This window comes from Heliangelus exortis, chromosome Z (assembly GCF_036169615.1).
Source record: "Heliangelus exortis chromosome Z, bHelExo1.hap1, whole genome shotgun sequence".
Lineage (NCBI taxonomy): Eukaryota > Metazoa > Chordata > Aves > Apodiformes > Trochilidae > Heliangelus > Heliangelus exortis.
The window spans coordinates 54,422,726-54,442,866 of record NC_092454.1 but is presented as its reverse complement, the minus strand read 5'-3'; the positions used below and the strand labels follow the sequence as shown (position 1 = coordinate 54,442,866).

At 36.6% G+C, this 20,141-nt stretch overlaps 1 protein-coding gene across 5 annotated transcripts in view; it reads left to right on the top strand.

Annotated features, from left to right (window-relative positions):
• HOOK3 (hook microtubule tethering protein 3) overlaps window positions 1-20,141 on the top strand; it is a 95,521-nt gene that overhangs the window by 48,624 nt on the left and 26,756 nt on the right. For all 5 annotated transcript variants that reach the window (XM_071730296.1, XM_071730295.1, XM_071730297.1 and 2 more), the window contains exons 7-12: window positions 7,878-7,940; window positions 9,329-9,412; window positions 10,512-10,675; window positions 12,626-12,766; window positions 14,273-14,474; window positions 17,889-17,999. In XM_071730296.1, the coding sequence (XP_071586397.1) occupies window positions 7,878-7,940; window positions 9,329-9,412; window positions 10,512-10,675; window positions 12,626-12,766; window positions 14,273-14,474; window positions 17,889-17,999 (765 nt within the window). The remainder of the gene's footprint in view (window positions 1-7,877; window positions 7,941-9,328; window positions 9,413-10,511; window positions 10,676-12,625; window positions 12,767-14,272; window positions 14,475-17,888; window positions 18,000-20,141) is intronic.

Sequence of the window (20,141 nt, the reverse complement as noted above, 5' to 3'; positions counted from 1 at the left end):
TGCTGATTTACATTGAAAAATTTCTAATTTGTTGGTAGAAAAGAAAATCAGTAAAAGCTTGCTTTATGTCAAGGAACTCTGGTTGAATGTCCCACTTTTCTTTAAATCTAGAAGACTGAAACTTCTAGATATTTTTGATACTGGGTTCCCTTTCCTTTACCTTTCCTACCCTGTGGCTCCTGAAGTGCACTAGAGTGCTTTTATGTGAGTAACCAAATACTACAGAATTTATTTAAAGGTCGTACCTTGAAATTGTAAAACTCCGTGAACTTTTTCTATGTGTGTGTTTCATCTGGGTTTTTTGTTGTTTTTTTTTAAAAGGGAAAGGGAAATAGAAGGAAATGCATAGTGGAATATTCTCTTGCTGGATGTAGTGTAATGAATAGGCTAATGAAGATATTTGTGCTAATATGTTTTTACAAGTTAGTAAGTATACTGCAGTTTATTTTATGGAAGTACTGTTCAGTAGTAGATTAAGAACACAGTGAAAATTAACTATCAGTCTTCATAGCTGGAGATTTACTGCAGGGCCATGCTACTAAAGAAAGTGTGAAACCACTGGTATTCCTATTTTATGCACCCAAACAAGGGAAATTAAATTACACCTCGAGCTCTAGATTAATTTCACTTAGTGTTTCAATGGAACAAAAGATGTCAGTGAGCTTACAGGGACCCTGTCCCCTTCTATCACTTTAACCAGTGCTGCATCCATACAGTCATACATCCTGTTGTCTCTGTGTAGACTGCTATCTCTAACATTGCAAAGAGGACTTTTGAAGAGGACATTGAAAGAATCCTTATGCTAAATCATCTTTCAGTTGATGCTGCCAAGCACCCATTTACCAGGATTTTGAAATACTTTACTTTTGCATTTTTTTAACATAATAACATTTAATACAATCTTTTAGTGGGTTTTTCTAATGTTGTCGTGTATGTAACCCAACTTGCAGCATCACTTTATTATGTGGTAAAATTTCAATTTTAATTTTAAAATTAAAATTTCTATTTTACTATGGTAAAAGAGAAAACCTATCATACTCCCTCCTTCTGTTGAAAATCCTTTTGTTGATACATAGCCAGATCTCAAGCAGCTACAGTATTTGGCATTTGATGAGTAGGTATTGAACTGGTTCAGTGTTTGTACCCTTTCTCAGAAATGGTCTGTTCTTCTGTAACAGATTCTCAATGAATCCATAAGCTTACTGTTCAGGTGCTGGTGCAGTTCTGTGTGGTTTTAATACTGTCTTCCAAGCTGCTTTGAAATAAATCCAAGATATCCAGAACCAAATGGAGAGGATTTCAGGTGCTTAAAAAAATAGTCAGAAAGCATCTAGAAAACTTTGAGACACTTTGAAAGTGGGACTTCATCTTCTTTCAGTGGTCATGAGGGTCTGAAAACATCCCAGTTCGCAAGAAGAGAAAAAAGTAAGACTGTGGTAATCACAGGCCTGCCTTACTTCAGTGCCTGGCAAAATTATGGAGAAGCTTATTCTGTGAATTACTGAAAAACATCCAGGTAACAATGCAGTCATTGGTCATAGCTGGCACCTATTCACAAGGGAAATACCCTTTCATGACAAGGTCACCTGTCTAGCTGACCAATGGAAGGCAGTAGATACAGGCTATTTTTGGATTTTAGCAAAGCTTTTGGTACTGTCTCTTACAGTGTCCTTCTGTAAATGCCCAGAATACAGCTGAACAGGTCCATAGTACTTTGAGTAAGCAATTCACTAGTGAACTGGTCTCAAAGAGCTATGGTTACTGGGTTTACATCAGGCAGGCAGCCAGTCAACAGTTTGGTTGCTCAGGGTTGAATTTTAGAGCTAGTGCTCTTAAATGTTTCTGTAAGTTATCTGGATGTATATTAAGGACATTTGCTGATGATACTAAACTAGGAGGATCTGTAGATTCCCTTGAGGGTAAAGTGGCCTTACAGAGAGATCTGGACAGACTGAAGAGTTTCCAACAGTTTACCAAGAACAGGTGCTTGATTCTCCACTTGGGATGGGGTAATCCTGGGTATGCATACAAACTCAGGGACAAGAGGCTGCAGAGCAGCCCCACATGAAGAGATCTGGGGGGTTGGCTTGATGGCAAGTTTGATATGAGTCAACATTGTGCCCTGGCAGCCACAAGGGTCTGCTGTATCCTGGGATGTATCAAGCACAGACCAGCTAGCTGGTCAAGGGAAGTGATTGTCTCACTCTGCATTGACCTGGTGTGGCCCCACATGTTCGTTCACTGTAACACAAGAAGGACATCAAACTATTAGTTTGTCCAGAGGAGGGCAACCCAGATGGTGAAAGGTCTTGAAGGCAAGACTTACAAGTTACTTGTTTTGTTCAGCTTGGAGAAGGCTGAGAGGTGACCTCGTGGCAGTTCACATCCTCAAGGGGGGCAGCGGAGAAGGAGATGTTCTCTTGTGACGAGTGATAGGACATGAGAGATCAGATTGAAGCTGTGTCAGGGGTAAGTTCAGATTGGACATGAGGAAAAGGTCCTTCACTTGCATAACTTGGTGGTGGATCACTGAAACAGGCTCCCCAGGAAAGCTGTCATGGCACTAAGCCTGTCAGAGTTCAGGGACTGTCCAGGAGATGCTTTTAGTCATATGGTTTAGTTTTGCATAGCTTTGTGAGGAGCAGGGAGGTGGACTCAGTGGTCTTTATGGGCCCATTCCAACTTGAGATATTCTATGATTCTAACTGGAGTTCAGATCCAGAGTCTTTCCAGAGCTGCACCTGCAGCCTGTCTTTGGAGGAGTGAAGCTTCACCAGATTTCAGGAAGTTTTTCTGTTTCTTGGACTCAGTGACTTACTCCAAGTGACTTGGAACAAGCAATATGTAGGAGACACGAAAATAAAGTGCCTAGGAAAGTAGCTCTATGTGCATATTTGAAGAATTGGTGTGTCATCTAATCCAAACATTTCACATAATTTCACATCCAAGTGTACTTTCATCAAAGTCAAGTATGTAAAAAGACCTCTCTAAGCTTAAGTGGTAGATTATGTAATTCATTTTGCTGTTTCAGCAAAGCACATATAAATGGCTTTTGATACTTCTTTAGTTTTCATAAATCATCTTACTCAAAATATTTCATGAGGCACAGTAGAACAGGCCTCTGCCCAGTTTTCTCTTTCTTGCACAAAGAGGCTGATTTTTTAAATGGAAGAAGGAACATTTTATTTGAAATTACATTTTGTTCTTTCATTTCTTTAAATAACTTGTGATACATCAGTACATCAGCATTTCCTTTCTTAGTTTATTCATATTTTAAAAATAAAATATTAATAAAATATGCCTCACACTCCATAAAGCTTTTATAAATAGAACAATGCTTTTCTGATATTTTATCAGTGCAGGCAAATTGATCTGGTCTGTTGTCATCACTTAAATTCTGCAGATGTGCATTTCTAAATGCAAACTGTGCACAAGATAGAGAAAGAGCAATAATTGTAAATCTGCGAACATATTACCTATAATTATTAATTATGTGTTGTATGCTACGTATGTTCTACACTCTGTTTATAGTATTGTGAGTTATTATTACTTAAAATTAATGTTACTATGGATAATATAACTTTTTATTTTATAACTTACACATTTTTAAAGGCAAAAAATCTTCAATTACAGAATTATTTTGGCCACTGCTTATTACTCTTTCCTTTCCTTGACAGCCTTTGGAAATTCTGCTGTCATTTTCCCAAGCTTTTTCTTTGAGACTCCAAGTTAATTATTGATGGAAGTGGGAGCTGTGGAAATTCTTTGACTCTGCTGCTAGAACATCTCTAAACTTGATCACTTGATCACTTGATCACAGGTGTCTGCAGGTCAAGCTGAGTGTCAGAACAGGCAAACAACAGCAAAGTACTTGAGGTAGTGTCAAAGCTTGTCTGGGGTGCATAGCAAAAAATTACTTCCTGACTGGATTAATGCCAGCTGTGTTAGTTCCACAAACTCTTTGGCTTGGGTTGTTTTTTTTTTTCCCCTCTGTATTTTATTTTGAGTGTTTAAAGGTTCATCCTTTCTGAAGTAGAAGTGGCTTTTGAATAGTTAGAAAATTATAGAAACATACTTCCTTGCGTCTGTCAGTACTGGAGGAAGAAAAAAAGTCCAGCTGCATTACATGATACACACTGTATCATACATAAGTTTGACTCTTAAAAAGCAAGCAAACAAAACAATGGTTTAAAAAAGAAAAGCAGCCTTCTGAATACAGCATCTGGATTTTGACATTGTTTCATGGCCCTAAAACAAGCTTCTGCAATATTAGTAACTGTAGAAGAAGGATTTCAGATAAAGCAAATGTTTTGAACTGTTAACATCATCAACTAACTGGCAAAATTATGCAAATCATGGAAGGAAAAAAAAAAAAGCATAATTCATTTTATTTATGCATGCAGATTTTATGATAGTTTCACCCTTTCCCTAACCCTTATGTTTCCATGGCAACACCACTTCTTTGCATTTCACAAGAAAAGAAGTTAGAAAGTGAAGGTTTTAATGATACAAAACTAGCAGATCGACAAGTATTTCGCAATACATTGTACCAAAGCTGTGCGCATGAAAATGTATAGGTATAAAGAGGATTAACAGGGAATAACAACTACTTCTTGTAAGACTCGACAAAGAACTATGAAAGTTGTCCTGTTGTCCAGTTTATTATACCATTTAAAATCCAGACTGACCTCTTAATTGCAGAATAAGTTATTTTGATCTTAAATTACATTGTTTGTTTGAACAAATACTAGTACTTCTTCAAGTCTTCGTTCCAAATATGCAATATAAATCAGAAAAAGAGCAATGAAGTAAATCCTAGTTGTTTTTTCACTGTGGGAAGCCCTTAAACAGACCTTTCCTTCTACTCTAGAGGCCTAATGCAATTTGTTGGATTTGCAGGCTCTCTTTTGATTTCCCTTTTTAAAACTGATTAACTTGTAAAGTGTTTGCATATCATCATCCATTAAAGGTGCTTGTGAAAATAGGCAACAATACTATAATTATTATCAGAATTGTGGGGTTGGAGCAGAAAACTAGTCCCATAGTTGTGAAATTGTGAAGGCAGACCTGTATGCTCACCTGCAGTTAGCTCCTGAAGAAATCTATTCCTGAAAAGTATCTGAGGAATTTGTCTGACTGTGAGCTTGTAAGTAAAGGCAATAAATAGCAATACACAATAAGGAAACTGGCTTTAAAAATTGCTAACAACCTACTGGTATCATCAGAGAGTACTAAATAGCATGGAAAGATATCAAGCAACTTACTTATACAACTGAGCATTTTGGAGCTCCAAACTTCTGTAGCAGCAGAATGCTTAATGAGAAAAAACCAAAATGATGGATAGGGGAAGCTAGACAAGCCTATTACCTTATGTTTTTAGATGGCTACAAGGTATATTGTGTACTTTGAGTTTACATACACTTCTGTATGAAGTCCTAAAACATGCAGTAAACATTTTCTTGAATTTTTCAGGAAATCTTATTAAACAAGTTTGAATAGGTGGGTGGAGTTGTACCGCATTAACTGTGCTGTTTACAGCAAAGTTTTTCCTATTAATTGGGAGCAGCTGAGTAGAGATGCTTCAGAAGCAGAGGACAGTCAAGACATTTTGCTTACAAATACCATTATTCTTTCCAGGGTGTGGAGAGATGTGTATGGAAAAGGTGACGGCACTCATTTACCCTGATAACTCTCTCTTTTCAGTTCTCTTCTTAATTTTGGCTTACTCTTAACTGATGATCATAAGTTGGATTCATGTATTAATTCTGAGTAATCTAGCAGTCTCTTTCCTCTTACTTGGTCATATTACTGGATGCAGCACAATCCCCTAGCTAGCTTCTTTAGCATCCTCACTCTATACCAGGCTACAAGATTGCATGATCCTTCTTACTGTGTTTAGTCAGTCACCTGCACATGTATGTGGCTCTTGCCCTCAGTGTCTCAGTCAGCTTCCCATGACATTCCTGATTTAACTCCAGTTAAATTCACAGGTCCTGTGTAACTTCAGTGCTACACCACACTGTGTATCTCTGCCACATAATCCTTCTCCAGCTGATATCCTCTTTTCTGACCATTTCTACTAAGGGTTCTGAAGCATAGGAAGTTTTGGGAGAGGTGGTAAAACCCGCTGAAAAACAAAGGAATATTATTATATTACTGGCCACAGCCTGTTTCCTTTTTGGTAATGCATAGAAAGCAGCAACACTACAGTGGCCTCTAGTGGGTAGTGAAATGGAGTAATTGAAATGTGTATGAACATCAGTGAGCAGAGAGAGACTGAAAATTTTTGTTTTGGGTGGCAAAATGTTAAAACATGAAAAAGACACTTTAAAAACGTGGCTCTAAAGTAAAGGCACATTTGTAACACCATCGTATGAAAAACACATCATTACATTTTTTAGGGGACAGCTCAGAGACTAGGAATTTTCTAATTAGTGTTGCAGAGAATCTGGGTTTCATAGAATGCTTTATTTCCAGAGCAATTTGTCACTGTAAACATGTAGACAAAAGGGAAGGAATTCAACACCTAGCAACTAACATCCTCAAGAACTGACAACAATTGGTGAGGACAGGTGAATTTAAGCATGTTGTGCACAGCTATGTCTCAATTAAAGAGATGGGGAAAAGGAGAGAAATGTAAGTGTGTCAATATTTGAATTATCCAAATGTCAAACAGAGATTTTCCTTTGTACATAAAGGTATAAACAGAAAGGATAGAGAAGTGAAAGCTCTGTGCTGTGTATCCAAGGGACTTGGATGCCAGTGAAAAGTAATGGAAAAACACTGGTGTCAGGAAGGAATAAAGGAATCTCTGTCTCTGGACAGAATAGCCAGACTGGACAGGAGGCCTTAGGAAAGAAATCTTACCTTAATTTTGGTAAAGAGGGCCTTTTTGATTTTAACTTTCATTAATTGTGTCCTTTGAGAACTCATAAAGTATTTTGTATTTAGACAGTCTGGCAGAAACTATGAGTGTATTACGGTAGTGCTGCCTTCTGAGTTAGTTACAACATATTTCATATTTGGAAGGTTGTTCATTTTTGTGTCTTACATCTTTACCAGTAATAATTTTACCTGAATATGTTTGCTGGAGGTGTGTTAAAGGAGGTCTTCAGGATACAACTTACATTACATTTTATGTAACATTTAACTACCTGTGTAGCTCATCATTGAGTTATTGAAAGAAAACTTACTTTCTTAGAAGCTTTGTATCCTTTAGTAGGCACATTAGTAAATTTGGAAGGCTTTTTTAAAAAAAAAAAAAACAACCAGCAAAAAAACTCATGGCTAAAAGTAATGTTTTCTAGATTAAAATAACCAGCCATACCTGCAATAAAATAAGTTAGGATACAATAAATTATAATACTTGTATTAGAAATACTCTCTGTAGAGCTTCTTTTTAAATTTGCAAATTACACGAAATTCCAATGCAGAAATTTTTATCATTTCTGTTTTGCACAATTAACTGAGAAAGATATGTCCCCAGCTTTAATTAAGAATATAAATAAACTGATGTGAACTTCCAGTTGATCGAAAATTGAAAACCACTGACAGGGAACAGCTAAAGGCATTCTCATTCCAATGCCATGTCAGTAAAATGTCACTTAGCAGAGTGTACTGTAGGTTTTGTCATGGATATAGATTGTGCAATTTCAGAAGAAATGCTATAAGGTTTCTCTGTAGTCCTTTAAATACTGTAAATTCTGAATATTTCCTTCTGTGATTGCTTCTGAATATGTCATATATAAAAATAAAATTAAAATCTTCAGAATGAAGTCGGATTGAGACTCTCAAGAGCCTGGTTTTTTAATTAAAGCTTAGCTTTTAACGTAAAAGTAAATACTTGCTTTTTCTAATCCAGTGTAATCTAATTGCAGTTGATGAGTAAAGAGTCTCCAGTCTCTCTTGGAAATGATGCTTACGTTGACCTTGATCGGCAGGTATCTAAGATTAGATGTTTCTTTTCCTTCAATCCTAGAACATCTGTGCTCAGTAATTTTGCTTTTTTAAGAAGTCTGTCTGTCTTTCATTGATTATGAAAATGTTTTGTGGTGAAATCAAGGAGTGGAAGACAAAACTTCAATATTTCACATTTTATACATTTAGTTTGCCCACTTTGTGTATTTAAATGAGAGAAAAACTCAGTTTGGAAAGCAAGTTTAACATAGTATAGCAAAACTGCAGATTGGTGCAAAGCTTCAGGTATTGAGGTAGATGCACAAAACATAATGTGTAGCATTTGAATAAAATCTTTGTTGCAAATTCCTACTTCAAAAATCCGTTAAAGAAAAGACCCCATGGGTGTAATTCAAATATCCTTAAATCGGTCCTGAGAACTGTTGCAATAGGTGAGAGAAGTGTTCAAAGAGAATCACTCCCTGTATGATTTATTTAAAGAGTATACAAACCCAACTGTTCTTATATTAGCTTAATCCCATCCTACCACCATCCTGTTTCCTCAGTTTTTAATAATGGAAAACGAGTGTAATACTCTGGCATTCCTCGTGGTCCTCCATCATGCTCTCTCTGCAGAAGCATGTAAATTCTGGCAGACCCTTGAGAAATAAATTTGAAAAAATAAGATGTGATAATACTGCTTGAGAAAGCCATCTAAAATTCATTATAAATAATAACACATATTGTCATCTCTATATACATAGTTTGCATCTATGTTTTATGGACAAATTTTCTTGTAGCTAAGTTTTTTGTGTTATCAATTGCATTCTTATGCAAACTTGCAAGATACTTATCTTTGAACATAAAGCCACTGAAGGGAAGTATCTGAATATTTCCCACTGCTTATAAGATTCAATGCCCTATTTCAGAAGGGTATGCTTCCCCCTGACTATACTTGTTGTATTCCTGCTGTGCATCAAGAGTAGCTCCCAGTGACTAGAGATATTTTCCCCTAATTGTCCATTCCCTGTTTTCCACCTTCCAATCCTTTATGTATTTGAAAAGTAGGTTGCAAACTGATATTATGCACTCCTTGCATCCGTAAAGAAAAGTGGTATTGACAATTTTTTCAGTGTACAGAGTTGATGGATTCTTTGGACCCACATTGTTCATGATTGGTTTACTCAATTTATGGAACAAATGTGATAATTCTAATGTATCTTTGTAAGACCAAACACTGCTTTCAGGAATGTTTACTTTTTACTGTCACACAAACCGAACAGTAATCATACCTGCTTTCCATACCTGGAATTGCTTTGGTTTTCAAAAACTTAATATATTGCCTAAATGTAAAAATAATTTTGCAGCCATGTAATATTTTAAGGCATTTCACAGATACGATGAAGCTATAAATGTTTGTTGTTTATGGTAGCTGAAGAAAACTACAGAAGAATTAAATGAAGCACTGGCAACAAAAGAAGAAATTGCCCAGAGATGTCATGAGTTAGATATGCAGGTAGGTTTGCTGTATTTTATATAGTAATTTTGAAGTGGGAAAGAGATGTATTAAATTTTTGTCAGCTGAAAGCAAGAAGTATAATGTGGAAATATAATTTTTGAAAGGGAGATGAAAATTGCACAGTAATTATTTTGTTTTACTTGCGCTAGCAGGATAAATGTCATTATTTGCTTATTTCGACGCAGTGTTGCCAGTATTAGGATGATTCATACTAAAACTTTTCTTCAGTCAGAAGGAAGAGATTGAGCTGTGTGGTTCAACTCTCCCATTAGGTAGCTGATAGAGATGATACTGCTGTAAAAGTTTCTGCTGAGACTTAAATTCCAGTCAGAAATTACTGTAGGCTATCAGTTGTCTATAGATTTAGATTAAGCGTTACTGTGAATCAAGTGTATCTTACCCAAAAGACATGAAAAGTGTGAAGTGGGAGTCCCGAAAGGCATTGCCATTGCAACCCTACTATATGTTAACATTCCCTCTTCTGCTGCACATTAGTTTTACACTATGTAGTACATAAACCCATCCTTCAGCTGTTTTTTGAGTTGCAGCACTTTGGGTTCTTTGCACTACTGAGTGTTTTCACTATGTTGTCAGAAACTGAGTCATCTTTAGGACTGTTTTCCTGTTTCAGGTCTGCTTGACCACTGGATTAAAAAAGTAATCTAGGAAGGGCATAGCCATCCCCTGGATATTCAGACCTGGATATTCTTTGTGATTGGCTGGCATTGTTTCTCTTGGAAATCAGTTTTAAAAACTTTACTGTGAAGGGCTTGTTTTATTTGTTTGATGGAAAAGTGTACAGACTATTACAAATAAGTTATCTTCTGTCCTAACTTAGTCATAACTAAGATTTTCCTCAGATACTTCAGATATTTAATGCAGTTAATGATAGTTTCATTTTCTCTGTTGTAAATCTGCCCCTAATGTTGCAATATGTTGTTTACATCTACAGAAATTGAATAGCTATTAGTGTGACAGTATATTGTATATTAATGTGACAGTATATTTCCATTTGTGGATTGTGTTGATACTTTTATTATACAGACACAGAAATAGTACTCTGTAGCTGTAAAAGTGTAATCTTTTATTACCACAGGTTGCAGCCCTCCAGGAGGAGAAGAGCAGCTTGCTTGCTGAGAACCAGATTTTGATGGAACGTTTAAATCAATCTGATTCTATTGAAGATCCCAATAGTCCTGCAGGTCGTAGGCATTTGCAGCTGCAGACACAACTAGAACAACTCCAAGAGGAAACATTCAGGTAAAAAAGCCACACTTGCTTAGATTGTTTGTTGCTGGCAAAATGCATCATTTATTTACTTCTAGTTCTACTGTTAGTTATAAATTAGTGCAATGGGTGGTATAACCACAGTAATGATGGTTTTACAATGAGGAACATTTTATGATTTTACAAGCTCCAGCATTAAAAAATTGCATAATTTCTTAACGATGAAATGCTGTATACATGTCCTTCTCTACTCTGTGAAGATATTTTGAATTGTTTTGGTGCAATTTCAACTTTTCATTTTACCGATGCTTATCAAAATCAGCAAGAATGAAAAGTAGTATATACATTGTTCTGGTTGTATTCTTCAGGTGTAGGAATTCCTAGCTGAAATTTTGCTGTAGGCAGGACTACAGGTGGTATTGTTATAGAGCAAAGTGTGTCCTTCTCTGAGTTTGAAAACCAATTGCTTCGTATCTGAAATATGGAAGTTGTCTGCAAGTGAGCCTTGTTCTTCATTTGCATTTCCTCAGAGTGTGGAAGTGCAGTTCCTCTTTAAATATCCTTCTTAGTCCTTTTGACTGTTGCTTTCAGACTGTGTAAGCCTATTCTTTTGAAAAACCTGGTCCACTTCACCATCATCTTTTCATTCTTGCTGTTGTACTTTTCCTATCCTTTCTGAATGAAACTATGGTATTGCTTTATACTGCTAGTTTCTCTTTCTGTCTTCTTCTGGTTGCTCTTTCCTTATTCTGTTGTCAACTGACACATAACTTTCTTTTTTTCCCGTTTTGCCATTCTTCTGCTTCCTCTTCCTCTTTTCTGTGTGTTCAGACAAAATCTCTCTCTTCAGTTTCCTGGCAGATGTTCAGTGTTTCTCTTTCACAGCAGTTAGTGACTGGTTTTCTTCTTTCTATACATTACCATGCAGAGGAATGATGTAACCTTTTGATGTCCCCTTTTTTTTTTCCTGGTTCATCTCTGTGGTCTGGAATGATTACCACCTGAGAATAATACCAATTCCTGCTTGAAGAAGATTTCCCCCCATATGCAATATCTTCACTGCCTGTTGCTCTAGTTACAGGTTCTGAGGGTCTTTTTAAAACCTTTACACCTGTGAGGCTTATCTTCTAACTTTACTTCCTTCTTCTGCCTTCATAGCATGTAATTTCTAATGTTGATTTATGTGTGTTTATTCTTCAGTTAATATGTACAGTTTAGCTGATACCAGTGTAGTACAGTGATTTTTCTCCTCATCTTGCCTGATTATATCCTTTGACAGTTCCAGCTTTTCAAGATTCAAATCTTTGTTGTATATGGCTTAGATGACCTACTGACTCTTGTCTCCATTCTTTTTGAAGATTCTTTGAAGACTCCTTGGATTAATAGATAGAGTACTTTTTTCCCCTCATGTCCATTTCTCCTTTTTTGGATCATTTTTATTTTAATTTCTGATCAAAATCTCAATAGGGCTTCATATTCCAGGTTGTGTCCTATTCCATCTGTTCAAATTGCTTTGACAAAGCTTGTTAAGTTATTTTATTGCAGCTTTGCCTGTGTATGCTGTATGTAAGTAGTTTACTCCAGAAACTTTGATCTGAACAGAGGTCAGTATTGTTGAAGGCATACAGAGGTTGAACAGCTGAATGAAATCTTAGGATGAAAAGGTCATCTTCAAGGTCGGTATGACCCAAGATGAAAAAAAAAGATTGAAATTTCTGCTTGAGCTTCCATTGTGAAAAATTACTGTATCAGAAAAAACTCAAGATACATAACCTTGAATCTTCAAAACAGAAAAACTGATGTCAAATTGGGACCATCAGAAAGTCAGTCTGGATCTACATTTCTTAATATGCAGATCACATTGCTATTCTCCTTCACTGCACCAGAAGTAATTTTATGTGTTTTTAGAGAAGATGATGATAAGGAAAAGTAACTGTGGCTAAAAGATGATAAATTATTTTCTGTTTTATTTCATTTCTACAGATTAGAAGCTGCCAAGGATGACTATCGAATACGCTGTGAAGAACTGGAAAAGGAAATTGTTGAATTGAGACAACAAACAGAAGAGCTTACTACATTGGCAGAGGAGGCTCAGTCTTTGAAGGATGAGATAGATGTACTCAGGTAAGCCTTGTTCCACTAACCCTTTTATAACTATTAGTTTTTAATCCATATAATTTACCTAATTAAGTCTTCATTAGCTTTTTAAAAATAATTTCAATAATAAATACAAACACTTTCTCAGTTCTGGGATTCTCTTGGATCCTTCAGTTTAAATACCACATAATTCTCTTCAAGTCAGTTAGTTCTGTTTCATGCACTCAATTAATAACTGTTAGTAACCTTAGCAATCCTGCACAATCTTATGGTCATAACAAGTCACTCACTTGTCTCTTGAGTATTGTCAACACACCTTCGTCATGATGTGGCCATCTGTTGACACCAGGGAACTAGCCTGTTCCCTGTATTTGTATTATTTGGATTTGTATTACTTGGACTTTGAGTGGTGATTTTGGTTCATCATATAATGCTAATATGAACAACTGATACAGCTCTCAATTCCACTGGATTTTAGCATCTGAAATTGTAATGATTTAATTACGTTTTTAGGGTGGGAGAGTCCCTTGTACTGTGGAACATAATCCCTGAGTGATGGAGTCTTGTTGCCAAGGGTTATTCAAAAGAGTTATCCACTACCCACCTGTATCACTCTTTCTAGCAAGTCTAACAAGGCTTATTTTAGCACTGCCTTTTCTAACTCACCAGCAGCTTTCTGCCTTTGCCTCCTTTGTCCTTAACATCAGAGGTGAACTCATCAGGCTGCACAATTCCATAAACTGTGAGGGTAGGATGGGCTTAAAGATTAAATCCTTGACCCAGATAGAAGCTCTGCACTTCACTGGGAATAAAGGAGATTTGGCTTGCTCTAGTGTCCCATAAGTTGATCATCAGTTTGATGGGAGGTTCACCAGATTTCATGGAAAATTGAGTGTATTAATCTTGTTGGTTGTAAAATGAAACTGGGGGCAGTAATAGTAGTGGGAGTTTGGGTGGCTGAGGCTGAGGACTGTTGCTGTCCTGGTAGTGCACCAAGTAGATTGAAAAATCTCTGAAATGTAACGAACAGAGCCTGCTGTTTCATCTTTTTTAGGAAGAGTCAGGCTACAGAGCTGTTATAGTACTTCTGTGTCACCACATATATGCCACCCAGGAGATGGATCTTTATGATTTTATTCCTGGATATCATTAAAACAAATTGAAGGGCAGAAAATTTTATTCTTACCTGCATAAAATACAGGAGTGAAGGCTGATTTAGATTTGAAAGGAAATGGCTGGAGATGAAGGTTCTGTAACTATCATTCTATGTCTGGAAGCAGGTAAGAAAGCTATATTAGGAAGAGTGATTGTGTCTAACCTCCATCAGCAGCTATTTGAGTTGTCAAATACTTATGGGAGGGAACCAGACAATTTAAAATGGAATGCTTAGTAACAGGAGAATATGACCACTTTCTTATTCTACCCATGATGTGTCAGTGTCATCTCCTTCAAGACAAAATACTGAGGAAACCTCAGGACACTTCATTGTGGTAGTTTTCAGAGTATGAATTTCATACAAATCTATTCCTCCAGGCATTCTTCTGATAAAGTAGCCAAGTTAGAAAGCCAGGTAGAATCATACAAAAAGAAATTGGAAGACCTAGGTGATTTGCGACGGCAAGTGAAACTCCTTGAAGAGAAGAATACAATGTACATGCAAAATACTGTGAGCCTGGAGGAAGAACTAAGGAAGGCCAACGCTGCACGCAGTCAGCTGGAAACATACAAGAGACAGGTAAGAACAGACATCATCAATGCAACAGTCCTCTGTATTGTTCAACATACTCTCTTCAAAATATGGCTCATACCTTAAAGTAAAAAAAAAGAAATTGTAAAAAAAATGCTCCTTATGCGTAGAAGACTTAACATGTTCTGTAGGTGCTACCTTTGTCCTCCATTCCTTCAATTCTTATCATTATTTCAAGTTTACATTTGTTTGCCAATAAGCAGTATTTCTTATTTTTAAAAAAAATGAACAGATGTTAATTTTTTTTTCTGAAATGGTTTCTAATTCATAGGCCATAGTGGGGCTTGTATTATAGCCTTTTCTTTTAGAAAAAAAGTATTCTTTTCACTTCCAGTACTGAGGAGCACACCAGAGCTTTGGTTATTCCTCTGGTTAGGTGGAATAACTTTTTTTTTAACATTGTGGTTTGTCTGATCTGTCTGGATTCGTACCGTAAAGAAAAGAGAAGGACATGTATCATTACTGCTATTTATATGCAAGCAGTAGAGTACAAAGTCTGTCACAAGCACACTCTGGAGTGAAGGGCATTTGTTTATCCTCCTGCTTATCAAAGTGCTACGTGATCCTGTTTCTGTTAAGGTGTAAGATGCCCTTAATCTTCAATCTGCTTGTACACTTCATTGACATGACATCATTCTGGGATTCTTGTTACAGGTCCAGGCAGTATTAAAGTACTAGTGCCTGCTCTGTATTTCTGCTGGCTTATAAACTTGAACGGTCATGGCACAGGTGTCCCAATTTAGTTTAGGGCAGAATAAAAATACAGAAACAATCACTAGGAACATTGCAAGACCAGGAGCAATAGGTGTCCCAAAAGCTTGTCAGCTTTTCAGCTGCATCTGACTATCTTAGTTATTAAGACATTTAGCTTGGCCTCTCTGGGCTAGTTGTAAGCACAGTCCAAATGATTCCACCAGAAAAAACCCAAAAACTTGGACATGAAAAATGCTGAAGTAACAGGAAATCACAGAGAAGAGTAAATATCGAAAGCAATGGCTTTTTCACACATGAGTAATATCGTGTTTATTGGCCGCAAATATTTTACTAATTTGGACAGCTGATGTGTGATGAAGTTGTGTAATGGCACCATCTGCATCTGAGCATTCTTATTTCACCAACATTAAGAATTTTGGAAGGGGCAGTCCCATAACTTGTGCTGCAAAAGTACTCCTCCTTTTCTTCATCATACCCTGTGTTTTATTGGGTTTTGTAGGATTTCATGTCCGAGGAACTGTTGATTTGTACCAAACTGTTCCACTGGCTGAGACTGGAATAAACCTCCAGTTTCTCACGTGACAAATGTGAGTTTTCTTCACTTAACCACAGTGCCTCAAAATGGACACAGAGTGGTTTTGCCATGAATGTCTGGTAGATCAGGATCCTTTTGAGACCTTCCTGTGAATCATGAGTTACAACAGAATTAGTTTCTTGGTATCCTGTACTGTGCTATAAGAATTAAGCCAGGTATAGGGATTCTTATGTTATGTTGCTGCTAAGCATTAGAGTGCCCCTGGAATGCGTGCTGTATGGTGTGCAAAGAATCTGTTCCCACTCATGATGATGCCATTAGAAGAGTTATTTCTCTCACTTAGAAGCACTGTGTTCTTAGAAGCTTGCTTAGAAGCAAATGAAAGTGTTTGCAAGGAAATGGCATCTTCACTCCACCCAGCATTTTCTGTGAGATCAGGTTAGCTGGGGGTGTGTTGTTCTGGGAGACTCAATAGCATTTATTTGATATGTTCTGTTCACTTTTCTGAAAGCAATCATGAGCTTTTTAAAAGAAACTTTTTTATTGCAGCATGAAGAATTGAACTGTGAAGATTCCAAGATTATTATTGTAGCTTTAATTCAGCCCCTTTGTGCTTGTGCATTGATATATTTTACCAGTATGTCTTAATTTTCTTTGCTGCGAGGTTTGTTCTTTACTCATTCCATGTGTCAAATAATGCTCAGCAAATGTGATGGTTGTTAATTATTTTTTTAATCTTCTGCATTACCATGTAGCTCTGTATCTTTCCATAACACTCCCAAGTCCAGATTCAAGACAATTTATTTCCCGCTGTGTTTTTCTGCATACCATTACCATTAGCATAGCATGAGTGATTACAAACTTTAATGCATTTGTTTACATTAGAAATGAAAATATACCTGTTTTTCAAGTGACGATCTGCTTTTTCTTGGGTTTTGTTTGTTTGGTTTTGTTTGTTTCATTTTTTTTAATACCTGCAGTCATTCTGATAACCCCAGTAATGGATGTCATGTTTGAAAATTGAAATATTTTCATTTCTAATATTTTAATACATTTTTTAAAAACCTGATCATCTAAGAAGTGGCAGGTCTGTGCCTTTTTTGCAGCCTTTAATGTAAGAAAAACAGCAAAATCCTTCTCTAAGACTTAAGACCATGCATATTTGTAGTCCTGGTAGTTATTTTGCTATAGCTATACACAATGAAAAGGTAACGTAGAACAACTAGGAAGTCTTAATACAGGTATGACTATTGCTTTGCTTCACAATTTTAAGTTAATCACTTTCTGTGTAAACTGGAAGCCATGAAAAAGCTTTCTTACGAATTGCTTCAGAAGAAGCTGTATGTCTCTAGCTTAGTCTTCATTCAGCTTTTGTATTTTGAGATCAGTCTTTATTCAGCTTTCCTGCTTCCATGCTCTCTGCATTATGAGCTTTACTAGTGTACTAGGAACAAGTCTTTGCAAGTAAAGCCTGAGAGTTTTGAAAAGGCAAGACTTAACTGGTTTGCCTTCCATTCACTGATCCTTTCTGCTCAGATATCAGATTTCTTCAAATTTAAATTTTAAGAGCTCTTTACTAATCTGTAGTTGGAAGTATACATGCAACTTTGTTAGCAGTGTTTCCCTCTGGACTGAACTGTTTATGAGCCTGTAACTGAATCTTTATATTAGTCTGTTAAAAAAAAGATAAGGAAAACTCTCAGGTTAAGAAATAACCTGGCTGATGGCTGAATTCTGAGGGAGGCTTGTGAAACAGAGCTAACAAAAGGTGTAGCTAATTGGCTTTCTTCAGAGATTTTCTTTTTCCTATGCTTCTCAGAAAGCAGGAGGAAGTTTCTACTTTTCCTAAGCTCTTTGATCTATAGAACTATTTAGGGGTTTTTCTGTAAACCAAGCTTGCACTTAAATACTTGGGTTTGGATGTACTGAAACCACGATTTTTGCTTCTTTTGCGACCTAATATTTGAATGCTGCTGGTTTTGCATAAACACAGAACAACTGATGAAAGCAGTTTTCAGTGCATCTTTTAGGCAACTATTTAACTTATTTACAAACAACATGACTCCTGGTGCATGGTAATTGGCTACTTTGTCTTGTGTATTTTGTTTTAATATTAATATTTGCAGACAAATTATTGATTCTTGTTCTCACAGGCAGTTGAACTACAAAACAGGTTATCTGAAGAATCCAAGAAAGCTGATAAATTAGATTATGAATGCAAACGACTGAAAGAAAAAGTAGACAGCCTTCAAAAAGAAAAAGATGTAAGTGCCAAGGTGTTATTTTTATTGGTAGTAGCAACAGCAACTTTGTGTCCTTTGTAACACAGAGATGTGGTAATTATAGTTAGCCATTTACAACAAACTTTTTCAACTAAGAAGTATTTTTCACTTAAAATTTTCTTATGTTTTTGTAGAAGATCCTTTTTTAAGCCTATGAGCTGTACAGCAAAGAATCAAGTGACTGTACAACTTTCATATTTGGGATCTGAAGTTATTTCTTGACCATTTATCATGAAAAGTTTATGAACACCAGGATAATTGAAATGTATTCTGGAAAACTATTTAAAGTAGGATTTCTGAAGTATCATCCTACAACTAAACTCCTGCTGTGGTCTTTATAAAGCATTCTTTGAGAGACCATCAGCATATTTCTCTTTGTGGACTACTGCAGCAAAAGGTTTAGGAGTCATGTAGAGGAACATGTCCTTTGAGGTGATCTCTGCTTTTGCAACCGCTTCTTTTTGATCTATTTAGTTGGCCAACATGGAAAACACACACGATGGGTACCAGACTGTTCCCTTCCTCTCTGTCATTTGCTGCTAGTGAGTCTGCATTGTCCTCTCTTGCCAAAACTGATTGCATTTCTTTTCTATTGTTTCTCACCTGTTCATTTTGCCTTGTTTATTAGGAATATATGCAGAGGTGCCTCAGACTACCTCAAACCAAGGCCAGCACTTTGAGTTTGCAATTTCTTAGGCTTGCTTTAAGTATAAACCCATTTATCCATCAGTCAGAATTTGTGTAGACTTTTCCATTAACAGTGATATTTCCTGTCTAATGATTTTCAAAATTTCCAATCCCTGAACTTGAATAGCATTTAAAGAAAAGTTTTCAGTTATTTTCTGTTCATATGTCTTTGGTTTCCATAATTTACTACATTTTCAAACTATTGTTTACATATTTCTGTCCTATCATTTCCATCTGCTCTGCAGCTCAGATTGGAATGCCCGTAGTAACCGTATTTCTGTACTGTGCTTTGGCTTTCTTTTCTGCTCTTTATTTAAAGCTTGCTTTTCCAATTTTGTTATGTTTGACAATGGCAAGATTGTGTCTGTGGCTTACCCATTGCTTGGTGGACATCTTGCACAAAGGCTCTGAATAGCAAGCCATTGTCATAGTTTTCAGCTTTACCCCCTGGCAAAACAGCATTTTTGGGGGTGAGATGTTGTTTTTCAATACATTCTTTTGTATGATTATGCATTTGTGAGAAGCAGATTACAGCTAGTTTCTGGACACTTGAATTAGTGATTCACCATCTGTGTTGACTACCCTTTCTCTTCCATGTTTTGTCATAGGTATCAGTAGCGTTGCCCACCACAGATCACAAGCTACATAGTGGTATCTTGTTAGTTATATTTGGAAACAGTCACTAAAATTGGTTTTGTCCCTGTCATTTTGTTCTTGCCAAGTGTGGTATTGTGTTTGGTATCTTCAGCTATGTAGCTTGGAATTTTACCTCTGTGGTATGTTGTATGATAAGTACTAAGATAATTTGTTGAGTTGACTCTGTCCACAGTGTACAAGTGAAGTTCTAGAGCTTTTTCCAGTCATTAAAATATTCTGGCATTTCATTAATCAATTTGGTGTCTCCTGATTCATAGCAGACTGCAAAATCCTTGCTTTCAGCAGCTGTTTGAGCACTGCTCTGTATGGCTCTTCTTCTGTAGTATTTTTTGTAAAAAAAGTTTTTCACCTGCAAAGTTTGTGAAATGACTTTCAGTGCTACCAGAACGTGCACTTTATTTGCATTGGTCTGAGAACTGCAACACTGCTCAAAGAGCTGCTCACTTTGCAGGATTCAGAAATACAACAGAAGACACACATCTCACCAAAAGATTCCTTGCCAGAGTGATTCCAAGTCCTAGATTGTTTTGATCTGAAATATAAAAATATGCCCAGAATAAACCACTAACAGGATGAATTGCAAGGAGCTCTCAGATGACACAGCTCCAGACCTACGCAGAGCTGAGATCTGTCCTGGACCTTTTAGTCACACTGGACATGTCTGATTGCAGTAAACTGCAATTTAGATCTTAACACATCTGCCATATTCTTCTGTCATTTGTGAATCTTGGCAACCTTCTACACAAAAAGTTGGTGCTACCTGTAGATTTTTATCTTTTG